Source organism: Triplophysa rosa, linkage group LG22 (genome assembly GCF_024868665.1).
Source record: "Triplophysa rosa linkage group LG22, Trosa_1v2, whole genome shotgun sequence".
NCBI lineage: Eukaryota > Metazoa > Chordata > Actinopteri > Cypriniformes > Nemacheilidae > Triplophysa > Triplophysa rosa.
This window is the reverse complement of record NC_079911.1, coordinates 25,128-39,001: the sequence shown is the minus strand read 5'-3', so window position 1 is coordinate 39,001 and position 13,874 is coordinate 25,128. Positions and strand designations below refer to the sequence as shown.

General features: G+C 39.6%; 1 protein-coding gene across 3 annotated transcripts; it reads left to right on the top strand.

Moving 5' to 3' along the window:
- The first annotated feature begins 916 nt into the window (after positions 1-916).
- LOC130546229 (uncharacterized) lies at positions 917-10,153 on the top strand. Of its 3 annotated transcripts, none has more exons than XR_008961755.1 (11): positions 917-1,161; positions 3,068-3,148; positions 3,226-3,341; positions 3,420-3,507; positions 3,585-3,700; positions 3,809-3,894; positions 3,992-4,099; positions 4,474-4,581; positions 5,634-5,706; positions 5,789-5,861; positions 6,197-10,153. XR_008961755.1 is itself a non-coding variant. In XM_057321375.1 (10 exons), exons 1-9 carry the CDS (start codon positions 1,086-1,088, stop codon positions 5,659-5,661), a joined length of 807 nt encoding a protein of 268 aa, XP_057177358.1. In that variant the 5' UTR covers positions 917-1,085; the 3' UTR covers positions 5,662-5,706; positions 6,197-10,153. The 3 variants fall into 3 exon arrangements, 1 of the variants encoding a protein (XP_057177358.1); XR_008961756.1 differs by lacking the exon at positions 917-1,161 and adding an exon at positions 1,781-1,863; XM_057321375.1 differs by lacking the exon at positions 5,789-5,861.
- The last annotated feature ends 3,721 nt before the right edge of the window (positions 10,154-13,874 follow it).

The window sequence follows — 13,874 nt, the reverse complement described above, 5'->3', positions numbered from 1 at the left end:
ACATAAACATACATGCACATACAGTATATTTAAGAAAAATGTATAAACATTTATATATCATTTTAAATAAATGAATACATCTAAATATTTCATAAATATATATACGCACATGTATGTGTATGTTTTTGTATTTCTAAGTACAAAATTAATATGCACAGTACACAGACATACTACAGTATATATCATGTAAACACAACTTCTTCTGGATGCGATTAAAAGTCTACAAGCGATATTAGTCATCATGGTAAATAATATTAGTGTTACTGATAGTGGGTTATTTACAATAATATGTTGTTCAAAGTATTAACACCATATCAGTATACATAGTTGATAAAACGTAATTATTGTCAGAACTGACAACTTAAAATGACAATATAACAGAAATATGTGCAGTAATATCATGACATGCAAATAGAATATTTATGTTGAAGTTAAATGTAATATGTTTATGGAGTATAAAACTCAAGAAGCAATATGTCAGCAGTTTCCATGTGAGTAAGCCAGAGGAACCAAAACTCCACTTCAAATGTATACATGGATAAATGTGAAGAAGAAAAAACCCTCAGGAGAGCCAGTTCTCCTCTTCATTACTGTGAAGTGCTATAGAAACACATTTGAAATGAATTATTTAAACCCTTTCTCTCATTGAGGTCACTATACCTTTAAAACGAAACACATACTGTATGTCCATTGATCTAAACATTATCTTAAATCTTGTTTTACATTCCCAACACATGATAACACAATTCAAATTAACATTTAATATTTGTATTTTGTTGCAATTTATTTAGTTGCAATTTATATGTAACAGCAATAATTCTTAAATCAAATACTGTATAAATTGAAGAAAAGTAAAGCAGAAAAAAAGAAATGAAAGAAAAAAGTAAAGCCAAGCAGGATTGTCTCGTGGGGCGTTTGCTGTTGTGACGTCATACAGGAGAGCTAGAGATAAGCGTCTCTTGAAGGAGAAACACTCGTTTGGCTTGGTGCTCGTGAGAGTTGAAAGCAATTGTCGTGTTCTTTGACGGTCCTAGTCGTTAGTCACCATCTTTGTTGAGCGCTTACACGAAGTGAAGCCTTTAGCGATGTTTTGGGAGAATCTCGCTTCAAAACCCCCTGAGGGAAAACCGAGAGAAACTGCCCGCTGCGAACGTCGCGCAGGTGAGTCTGATCTGACACACACACGCGACACGAATAATTCATGTTTACTTCCATACTGAGGCTTACAATAGCAAGTTATTATTTTATTCGTATTAGCCTTGCGATGCAAAACATAAGTTATACAATATGGATTTACATATACGTTGACTTTGACAAACGGGCGTTAAACTTGGCCTCAGGTGTGTGGTATTCAGTGTTTGATAAAGTTATTTGTAGATAAGCTGATGAAAGCACTTAGAAAAAACACCCGTACATGCGTAACTAAAGTCATCACACACAGAAGCGCGACCCAGGATCTTTCTTCTGTCTGTCATTCTCACTAATTTACACGCAGGGGCGGAGCTACGGGTGGGCTACTCAGATTGACAGGTGGCCCACCCAGTCAGAGCCAAGAAAATTATTTTTTATATTATTAAATATAATTTTTTAACCTTAATTCTAAATTTTAATTGTGTAAATTAAATGAAAACATTTTAATTGTTTGTTTATTAATAATATCCAAATATTATTGAGAATGTGCTCACGTGACGTCAGTTACGTTACGGCAGTTACGCTGCGCGCCAATATCGCTGTCTGTAGATTCTCTTTCAATGATCATGTAAACATGGCTAAACAAACAGCTAGCCATGTGGCAATTTTTCAAAAAGACCCGTCTAGATAAAGAAGCTGAAGAAACACACACTGAGGCACCTGGAAATGAAGGTGAAATACACACAACAACATGCAATGAGTCGAGTGCTAATGGCAGCATTTGTGCTAAAGCCGTCTCTGATATTCTCACTCAGCCGGCTTCCGAATTAATTAGTCAATCAAATTTGTCCCCTCGAGATCAGTCCGCGATAGAAGAACAGAAACTATCCGATTACCGTAATTGATGGAAAGCCACGCTTCTTCAGTTGTTATTGGTATGAGCAATTTAAATGGATTATATATAATATAATATAGCAATACAAAAGGTGCCATATTTTGTAAAGCATGCAGACATTTTCCTGAGGTACACACCGAGTTTACTTTCACAAGAGACGGTTATAAAAACCGACAGGCCTGAAACAAACACGAGTCTAGTAAACCGCACGCAGTTTCTTTTGACGCATACAGGGAAAGCCGTGGGACGGCGTTAAATCAACTGCACGCTGATGTCGTTTCATTTGCAGAGCGAAGTTTAGTGAATTGCATTTGACGCCACCATGGGACAGAACACTGGTCCATTAATTTTTCTTAATAGTTAGTGATTATATTATTCCGGCCACCCACAATTTTACAAGCCCACCCATCATCTACTTTCTGTATCCGCCTCTGCTTACACGGACAACAAAAAGAACGACAAAATAACACAAATCTAAGTTACAGAAAGTAGATGGACAGTAAAATAAACTACTACTAAAATAAAAAGAGATTTTGCTCATAAATACACATTCTGCGCGCGCACTGGTGATACTGGGGTAAATTCATCACTTTGACTAACTCTACATTAGCACGAGACTACATGAACTTGACCTTAGCTAGGGTTGTCACGATTATTAAATAATCGTCTCATCGCGAACGACAATATGGTCGTTTCAATCGCTGAATCAAACATGTATGAGAATTAAATGTCAAAGCCCTAAAACAGACAATTAATCGTCATAATCGCGATGATTTATTAGACAATTAATCGTTAATTAAATTTCATAATCGTGACAGCCCTAACCTTAGCTGTACAAGGCGGTCTGATTGTTTTCATAATCATTAGAGCTGCATGCATTTATTATGTTCGTTTTCTCTTGTAAACCAACAGTCCCGTTTAGCGTTGTTTATGTACATTGTTTTTTTTTTTAAATAAAAGCGTCTGCCAAATGAATAAATGTACATGTGAAATGTCTTCTGTTTTTATGTATTATGTTCATTTATGTTCTTTTCCGTCCAGTGTCCGCCCTTCGTGCTAAATACAGCAGACGTGTCGCTCCCTATTCTCTGGCAGAGTTTAGGGATAAAGTGGCTAAGTGGGGTGAGTATTTCAATGTGGATTCATTCAGCAATGTTTCTGTCACATCTCCTCTCCTCTACATGTGTCTCTCTCCTTAGATAGCACAAATGTGATGAACACCGGGCCCACGTTATTTCAGAACGCAGTTCCCTTGAACATGGAGAGTGAGCCAATGGACATCTCTCCTCAGAGTTCTGCTTCTGCTGTGCCACAGGTCAGAGTTATAACAGAGCTCTCATCATATCTACCCATTTAAAAGACATTGCATTAAATCTGTTTGTTGTATTTACAGCAAAGTCATACATGCACAACAGTTATCCGGGATAAACACAGGAGACATTTCGCTCCCGCGCATTTGAAAAGAAAAGTTCCTGAGTGCGGTGAGTATTTCAGTGTGGATTCATTCAGCAATGTTTCTGTCACATCTCCTCTCCTCTACATGTGTCTCTCTCCTTAGATAGCACAAATGTGATGAACACCGGGCCCACGTTATTTCAGAACGCAGTTCCCTTGAACATGGAGAGTGAGCCAATGGACATCTCTCCTCAGAGTTCTGCTTCTGCTGTGCCACAGGTCAGAGTTATAACAGAGCTCTGATAACTACTTCTCATAACTACTGCTAATTGCAAGTTAAAATCGTTGAATGGTCATGCATTACATGTTGGTTTGTTGTTTTTACAGAAAAGTCATAGGGAAACACGCAAGAAGAAAAGGTTAAGAGAAAATGCAGCGAACAAGTCTCATACAGCAGACGGATCTGCATCTCAGTAAGTTGACCAGATCCTCTGTTTTAATAAAACATTTGTCATGTTTAGCTGTGAATCATGAAACAGCTCTTAATTTTATTATTTGATGTATTTATAGATGTTCATCTCAAGTCCAGCGCACACCTGCACAAGATCATCGCAGGGATTGTGATGTGAGGGCCAGAGAAAGAAGAGACGGATCGTCTGTTAGAGCCGACAGATCTGAGTAAGTTAAGCAGATTCTTTCTGTTTTATCATGTTTAGCTGTGGTCATTTTAATAGAAAGCAGTTGCTCAGGGGCGGTTTCCCGGACAGGGTTTAAGTCTAGTCCCAGACTAATTTAAATGAAGTGGTGTCTTGATTGATAACAACTTACATTGGCATATCTTCAAATATATCAGTGTGATTGTTTTGTCTCAAGATGCTCACCACCACCAGTTATGTTTTTTTCTTAAAGTATGTTTTAAAAAACAACTTAAATATCCTAATTTAACTAAGGCCTAGTCCTGGCTTAAAATAATTCCTGTCAGGGAAACCGCCCCATAGTGTTTAAATGTTTGCTGAAACAGCTGTTAATAACATTATTTGATGCATTTATAGATGTTCATCTCAAGTCCAGCGCACACCTGCACAAGATCATCGCAGGGATTGTGATGTGAGGGCCAGAGAAAGAAGAGACGGATCGTCTGTTAGAGCCGACAGATCTGAGTAAGTTAAGCAGAAGTCTCTCGTTTTATCTGAAACATTTGTCATGTTTAGCTGTGGTCATATTAAATAAGTTTATTAAACTAAGTTCGGGTGGAGCATGGCCATGTAATCCAATCAATCGGCGTGGAGAGGTGTCTATATATATATAGCAGTCCCTCTCCTCTGTCCCAGCATGTTTTGAGCTCGGAGCCCTCCCCTCGGACAGCTCGCCAAATACGCTTTACCATACATGCAATATATTTGATTACATGTTAATGCAAACTCGTGAAATAAACAGTAGTTGGTTAAGGGGAGTTCACATTATAACGATAACTATAACATTGATTATAATTATAACTAGATTGGCGTCCACACCACCGGAATATAATGATAATGGGGGCAGTTTCCTGGACAGGAATTGGCCAGGATTAGACTTCAGTAAAATTAAGATATTTCAGTCGTTTTTAAAAGCAAAACATTACTGGTGTGCATTTTATTACAAAACAATCGCACTGATATATTTGAAGATATGTTAGTGCAAGTTGTTTTTGATCAACATTTAAATTAGTCTGGGACTAGGCTTAATCCCTGTCCGGAAAACCGCCCCCATGTTGTGCTAATCCTACGCTTGCACGCTGAAGTGTTTACAGTCACAAATATAAATGTAGAATTTACGTTTTCATTCCCGAAGATCAGATTTTTCTCCAAAATGAATCTCTCTGAAGACTGAAGATCTTAACTAAGGGTGACCATACGTGCTATTTTTTCCGGGACACATCCTGCCCAGGATTTCGTCTGCATCTTCCGGAGGTCGCATTTGTCCAACGCATACGTCATCGGGGTTGTCTCATTTTAGTTTAAAAAAAACATTAACATTTATTTCTCTTAATAGTTTCATTCTTAATGTAGCGGTTGCTTTCCTGAAATAAAACCTGAAATAAACCTTGATGATGTATGTGATCGACAAATGTGACCTGCAGAGGACGCAGACTATAAATCCTAGGCAGGACATGTCTCGGAAAAATGGCACATATGATCACCCCACTCTTAACAATATTGTTGTGTATTTTCAGACGTTCATGTCCTTATGTCAGATGCTGATCTGCCCAGACTGCCGGTGAACAAAGTGCTACTGCTATTTCAAAGGTAGAAATTGACCAGAGCCCTGAACATATTCTATTTACTGTGTCGCATACATGCATTAAATCTCTGCACGTTTCATTTACAGTGAAATGAAGAAAGTCTTAAAGCTGTGCAGTTTTCAAGCATCTAGCAACAGGAAGCTAGCTTTGAGAACAAAAGTGAGATAAACCCCACCCTCCCTTCTCAGCTCTATTAGAAGCACAGGACACAAGACACAAAACATGTAGAAGATGTGATATCACTTGCATTTAAATGGATTTTTATAATGATTTTCCCAATTTTGCATTGTAACAAAGCATCTTTGGTAGATACAGATGGTAGATACAGTGAAAGGAGTGTTAGAACAGGAAATGATGAAATATATAGAATACTTCAGTCCCATACAGGCTTATAGACAATAGAAAGATTAAGAAATCGACAGGAACACAGTCTTCAAGATTATCTCTATTGATCATTTTACTTAATGTTTGGTTACTGTGGGTTTGTCTTACAGATAATTTGGTACCACACACACAAGAGAGAAGATGAGGGAAGCTAATCCTAGGAGGAGTCACACAACCAGGAATGCGGCTTGTATTACCTTCTTTAGTTTCTTAGCTTGTCCTCCGTGTTTCCTGCCTGTAGCATTAGCGTTGGTCTGTTAGTTTGTTGTCTGTGTTCTTGTCCCTGAACGTTACATCTCTTAGTTTATTGTCAGTGGTTTCTGCCTATTGTCTCTTGTCGCGTCGTGCCGCATCCGTGTAGACACGATGTTAGCTTATCGTCCATGTTTACTCCCCATAGTCTTAAGTTTGTCTCTTAGCTTGTCGTCCGCGTTTACTGTTTGTAGTCTTACGTTTGTCTCTTAGCTTGTCGTCCGCGTTTACTGTTTGTAGTCTTACGTTTGTCTCTTAGCTTGTCGTCCGCGTTTACTGTTTGTAGTCTTACGTTTGTCTCTTAGCTTGTCGTCCGCGTTTACTGTTTGTAGTCTTACGTTTGTCTCTTAGCTTGTCGTCCGCGTTTACTGTTTGTAGTCTTACGTTTGTCTCTTAGCTTGTCGTCCGCGTTTACTGTTTGTAGTCTTACGTTTGTCTCTTAGCTTGTCGTCCGCGTTTACTGTTTGTAGTCTTACGTTTGTCTCTTAGCTTGTCGTCCGCGTTTACTGTTTGTAGTCTTACGTTTGTCTCTTAGCTTGTCGTCCGCGTTTACTGTTTGTAGTCTTACGTTTGTCTCTTAGCTTGTCGTCCGCGTTTACTGTTTGTAGTCTTACGTTTGTCTCTTAGCTTGTCGTCCGCGTTTACTGTTTGTAGTCTTACGTTTGTCTCTTAGCTTGTCGTCCGCGTTTACTGTTTGTAGTCTTACGTTTGTCTCTTAGCTTGTCGTCCGCGTTTACTGTTTGTAGTCTTACGTTTGTCTCTTAGCTTGTCGTCCGCGTTTACTGTTTGTAGTCTTACGTTTGTCTCTTAGCTTGTCGTCCGCGTTTACTGTTTGTAGTCTTACGTTTGTCTCTTAGCTTGTCGTCCGCGTTTACTGTTTGTAGTCTTACGTTTGTCTCTTAGCTTGTCGTCCGCGTTTACTGTTTGTAGTCTTACGTTTGTCTCTTAGCTTGTCGTCCGCGTTTACTGTTTGTAGTCTTACGTTTGTCTCTTAGCTTGTCGTCCGCGTTTACTGTTTGTAGTCTTACGTTTGTCTCTTAGCTTGTCGTCCGCGTTTACTGTTTGTAGTCTTACGTTTGTCTCTTAGCTTGTCGTCCGCGTTTACTGTTTGTAGTCTTACGTTTGTCTCTTAGCTTGTCGTCCGCGTTTACTGTTTGTAGTCTTACGTTTGTCTCTTAGCTTGTCGTCCGCGTTTACTGTTTGTAGTCTTACGTTTGTCTCTTAGCTTGTCATCCGCGTTTACTGTTTGTAGTCTTACGTTTGTCTCTTAGCTTGTCTTTCGCGTTTACTGTTTGTAGTCTTACGTTTGTCTCTTAGCTTGGCGTCCGCGTTTACTGTTTGTAGCCTTATGTTTGTCTCTTAGCTTGTCATCCGCCTTTACTGTTTGTAGTCTTACGTTTGTCTCTTAGCTTGTCGCCCATGTTTTCCGTTTGTAGTCTTACATTTTGTGGCAGGCAGAAAGCAAGACAGTCATAGTACTTCACGAGTTTAGCCCCGAGGGTGATTTACTACAAGATGGGTGCTAGTGGAACCGGTGGTGAGAGCTGTGAGGGAATTAGCTTGGTCCGTTCCAAATGTGAATCTTGGTAGTGTTCGATCCTGGGGCGTGAAAGGAAAGAGTTTCCGTGGGTGGTGGGTGGTGCCTGCCAATCGTCAGCCCCTGGTCTCTATAACAAATAGACAGCAATACGTTAGTCATGAGAATAACCAGTGGAGAACAAGCTCACCCTCTCCTCTTCTTCTGCCGTTTATAAAGGGTGAGCTTGATGGGGCGCAGGTGCCAACGATCGGCAGGTGTGGCAGCTTGATTGCGCCGTTGCCTTGGCGACGCTGATTTGCCATTGGCCCGCTCATCACAATTTGGATAGTTCAACAGTAATCAGTCTGAATATAACAGTAACAAATTATTTTTAAACAACACTGGGTGACGTTTCGCTACATCACAAGAGGGCGCCACTAACAATCACAAACATGCGATACACAGCTGATCGTTGCAGATTTGGGACCACCGGCCACCTTGGAAAACTCATCGCTCAAATAAAAGTTCAGAGAGCTTAAAGAGCTTAAAACATAAACATTTTTTAATATAAAGTAACAGTGTAATGTTACATGTCCTTACGAAAATTAACCATGGTTTAAAACAAAAAACGAACAACATGGTTTTACCGCAGTTAAAAAAAAAACTTGGTTACTGTTGAAAACCATAGTTAAACCATGGTTACTGTCATAGTTAAAACATGAGTTTGCCAGAAGTAATCAATACACCAAAAAACCATGGTTACTACACTTTTACCACCAAAATGGTTAATTTTTGTAAGGGTGATGTTACGTATGACTCTAACACCGTTCACACAGACCGTTGATCCCAGAAAATTGCGTAAAATTGCTACAGCTTGTGAATGCAAACGCATCCCAGTATTGATCCGTGATCCATTCCAGGAAGGGGACCTATAACATTGTCGGGATCAGTCCCGGAAAGTGCCCTGTGTGAAAGGCAGGAATAATGCCGTAAGGGGTGTGTACTAGTTATTACACGCATATAAATCGTAAATTTACTGGCTATGAAAACAAGAGTTAAGCGAGTAATTTATCTTCGACAATTATTCGAAAACTTAAAAACCATTCCTGTTTAGCTAAATCATGCATTTTCAACTTTTGTAGCTGTGTGTACCTGTGGCGCAGCGCTGCGGAGAAGCTTGCGAGTTTCTCTGCAGACACCGGCTTTGTTGACTTTAACCCGAATATTTAGATGTGCTTGTTATTCAATATCAAAACCATTGTAAACAATATAAACAAGTGTTTATGTAAGGTTTTTATAGTATTAGGTGCAATCTGCTTTATTAACAGGGTTTCATTCGCTCTGGTCCGTTTACCCCCCCCCATCCAATCCAATCCGTGTATCATTCATTCAGTCAGTTTTTGATATAAGATTGAAAGTTGAAAAATGAGAAAACGGCTTCTTTTTTCTTAATTTTTTCTCAAAAAAACAATTCAGCTCGATTTTTCAGTTTTTGTTCAGGGATAGAAATATGAATTAACAGCTTGAATATTTGATCTCTTCGTGTGGGTGGGAATCTCCCCATTCTGGCGCCATCCACGAACCGGAAACATTTACTGAATGTGCTCTTCACGAGTTCGCAGAGAATGAATGAATGAATGAATGAGGCATTTATATAGCGCTTTTCTGTGTATTGCTGTACACCCAAAGCGCTTTACAATCATATGAGGGGAGTCTCTCCTCAACCACCACCAGTGTGCAGCATCCACCTGGATGATGCGACGGCAGCCACTGTACATTGGCGCCAGTGCGCTCACCACACACCAGCTATAGGTGGAGAGGAGAGAGAGAGATAGAGCCAATTCAGAGGGTGGGGGTTATTACTGCTTGCATCGCTGCCGGCGGCTTGTTTGTATCCCCCCACTTCGCTCTAATATTAGTGTATTTTATTATTGTTACTTATCATTGTCGTTGCTAACTTATCCGGATATCTCAATAACTCTGTTCTTGTTATTTACTTGAAGATTCTAAACCAAAATTGATAGTTAACTTAATGCCGTTAGCATAGCAATAGCGTGTTAGCTTGCTTTCTGTTCACACTGTGGAATATCATCTTGCCTCTGGTTTGTCTTGTGTGCTAACTGTTTCTCTTTTTAAGCGAGTATACTACGATCCATCGAGCAACCTTGGTAAGTTGGAATTGCACTTCAAATCCGGTGAGTTATGGCTTCTATTCCTATTATTGTTACTTGCACCTCATGTCATATGTTTAGCTTAGCCTTCTCTGTCAGCTGCGAGGGCTTTATATGCGATAAATGCAGGGAAATAGTTAGGCTGACAGAGAAGATCTTAGAATTAGAGTCTCGCATCCAATCTTTATCTGAGGATAGTAAGAGTTTAACGACGATAGAAAACACTTTGGATGCGAGCAACATTAGCGCACACAGCTCGGTTCCGGTTGAAAATCCCCCGCAGCTGGGAAACTTCGTGACTGTGAGACGGCGTAGTCGCAGGACAAAACATCACTCGACCGTTCCGATTACAGTCTCGAACAGGTTTGCCCCGCTCAGTGACGCACCGACTGAGAAACCTGCTGAAAGTGCCCTAGTTATCGGTGATTCTATTGTTCGGAACGTTAACATAGAGGCACCAGCCACCATAGTCCAATGTTTACCGGGAGCCAGAGCGCCTGACATCAAGTCAAATTTAAATGTGCTGGCTAAGGCTAATCGTAAATTCAGTAAGATTGTCATTCACGTCGGCACAAATGATGTTCGACTCCGTCAATCGGAGATCACAAAAGATAACATTAAAGAGGTGTGTGAGCTCGCAAGCATGATGTCAGACACTGTAATATTCTCTGGCCCCCTCACTGCTTATCGTGGTGATGAGATTTATAGCAGATTATCATCACTAAATGGCTGGTTGTCTGAGTGGTGCCTGCAGAATGATATAGTTTTTATAAATAACTGGAAGAGTTTTGAGGGCAGACCTGACCTGTTGAAACGAGATGGTCTCCATCCCTCCTGGGCTGGGACTTCCATCCTGTCTAGAAATATGGCAAAAAGTCTTAATGCTAATGCTAAAACTTGACTCGCTGGGGCCCAGGTCAGGGAGCAGACAGTATGGCTTAACCAACTGTCTGCTTGCCGTCTCACGTCGCAGAATACACAAAATGTACAACATGTAGTAATCCGTTCTCCCAAACATCACAAAATAGAGACTGTGTCTGTCCCCCGGATTAGCAAACATAAAATAATGCGTAAACCTCTTGAAAGTAATTTAATAAACGTTAAACAAACTAAACATGAACAAAATACAGATAATCAACTGTTACGACTCGGATTGCTAAATATTAGATCTCTCTCTAATAAAGCACTTTTTGTTAACGATATGATAACAGATCATAAAATAGACATGCTCTGTTTGACAGAAACATGGCTAAAACCAGATGATTATATTGCTTTAAATGAATCTGTCCCCCAAGATTATTATTATAAACACGAGCCTCGTCTAAAAGGCAGAGGGGGAGGTGTCGCAGCACTTTACAATAACTCTCTTAGCATTTCCCAGAAGTCGAACTCTAAATATAATTCTTTTGAAGTCATGGTTCTTCATGTTTCAACACCTAATACTAAAGATAAAACACTTTTTAAATTGATTCTAGCTATTGTATATAGGCCTCCAGGGCACCACACAGATTTTATTAAAGAATTTGGTGGGTTCTTATCAGAACTAGTACTGGCCGCAGATAGACTCCTTGTCGTTGGTGACTTTAACATCCACGTAGATAACGTTACAGATGCCTTAGGAATGGCTTTCAAAGACACTCTTAACTCCATGGGCATTAGTCAACATGTGTCAGGACCCACTCACCTTCGTAATCATACTTTAGATTTAATACTGTCTTACGGTATAAATGTGGACGACGTTAAAATCCTTCAGCAGAGTGAAGACATTTCGGATCATTATCTGGTATTATGTTTGCTTCACTGGCCTACGGCTGCAAATAAAACTCATTGTTACAAATATGGTAGAACAATAACTTCAACTACCAAAGATGCGTTTCTCGATAATCTGCCCGAATTGTCTCAAATCATGAGAAATAACGTTGAAGATCTTGACATTACCACTGAAAATTTTAATTCCACCTTCTCGGTAACGCTAGACAAAGTTGCTCCACTACGTTTAAAGAAGATTAAAAATGGCAGCCCCACACCGTGGTATAATGAACACACTCAGGCTCTAAAGAAAGCGGCCCGAAAAATGGAGCGCAACTTTAAGAAAACTAAATTAGAGGTATTTCGTACAGCATGGAAGGATAGTATTCGAAAATACAGGAAAGCCCTAATAACTTCTAGATCCGCCTACTTTTCATCACTAATAGAAGAAAACCAGCACAACCCTAGGTTTTTATTTAACACGGTGGCTAAATTAACAAAAAATAAATCGTCAGTGACTTCTGATCCTGTATATCAGCATAGCAGTGATGAATTTATGAACTACTTCACATATAAAATCCAAGATATTAGAGAAAAAATTATAACAATGCAATCAGAAGTGAAACCCGCTGAACAAACTAACTACAGCGCCCTTAAGGAGAAAATGCAATTATTTTATACCGTAGATCAAGATGAGCTGTCTAAAATTATTAGATCATCTAAATCAACAACATGCATACTAGACCCTATACCTACAAATCTACTGAAAGAGATGCTCCCAGAAATTATAGATCCTCTTCTTGGTATTATTAACTCATCTCTGACATTAGGACATGTGCCTAAAGCATATAAGGTGGCTGTTATAAGGCCCCTTGTCAAAAAACCCCAACTCGACCCTAGAGAACTAAGGAACTACAGGCCTATATCGAATCTACCTTTCATATCTAAAGTTCTGGAAAAAGTAGTTTCAACTCAATTATGCTCCTTCCTCCAAAGGAATGACATCAATGAAGAATTCCAGTCTGGATTTAGAGCATGTCACAGTACAGAGACTGCTTTGATCAGAGTTACAAATGATCTGCTATTGGCGTCTGACCGAGGTTGTATCTCGTTATTGGTGCTGCTAGACCTTAGTGCTGCATTCGATACCATTGACCACAGCACACTCCTACATAGACTCGAAAATTATGTCGGCATTAAGGGAATAGCTTTGAAATGGTTTAAATCTTATTTATCCGACCGTTTTCAATTTGTAGCAATAAACAATGAGGTGTCACGCAAATCGCAAGTCCAGTACGGTGTACCACAGGGCTCAGTCTTAGGGCCTCTGCTCTTCGCATTATACATGCTACCTCTAGGAGATATAATAAAGCGACACGGAGTTAGCTTTCACTGTTATGCTGATGATACTCAACTTTATATTTCCTCGAAGCCTCATGAAACACAGCAGTTCCATCGAATAATGGAATGCATAGTCGATATAAAAAACTGGATGAGTAACAACTTTTTATTACTGAACTCGGACAAAACGGAAGTGTTACTTATTGGACCGAAAACTGCTATAAGTAACAACCAAGAATACTGTTTAACTATTGACGGATGTTCCATAAAACCCTCGTCGTCAGCAAAGAATCTTGGCGTTCTATTCGATAGTAATCTGTCATTTGAGAGCCACGTCGCCAACACCTGTAAAATTGCGTTTTTCCATCTTAAGAATATATCTAAACTACATCATATGCTGTCAATGTCAGATGCAGAGAAGTTAATTCATGCATTCATGACATCAAGACTAGATTACTGTAATGCACTGTTAGGTGGTTGCCCTGCAGGCTTATTACAAAAACTCCAACTGGTCGAAAATGCGGCAGCTCGAGTTTTTACACGTACAAAAAAGTATGAACATATTAGCCCGGTTCTGTCAACCTTGCACTGGTTACCTATAAAGCATCACGTTAACTTTAAAATCTTGCCTATTACCTATAAAGCCCTACATGGTTTAGCTCCTCAGTACCTGAGTGAACTCCTCTTGTATTACAGTCCTTCACGTGCATTACGCTCTCAGGCGTCCTGTCAGTTGGTAATACCTAGAATTTCAAA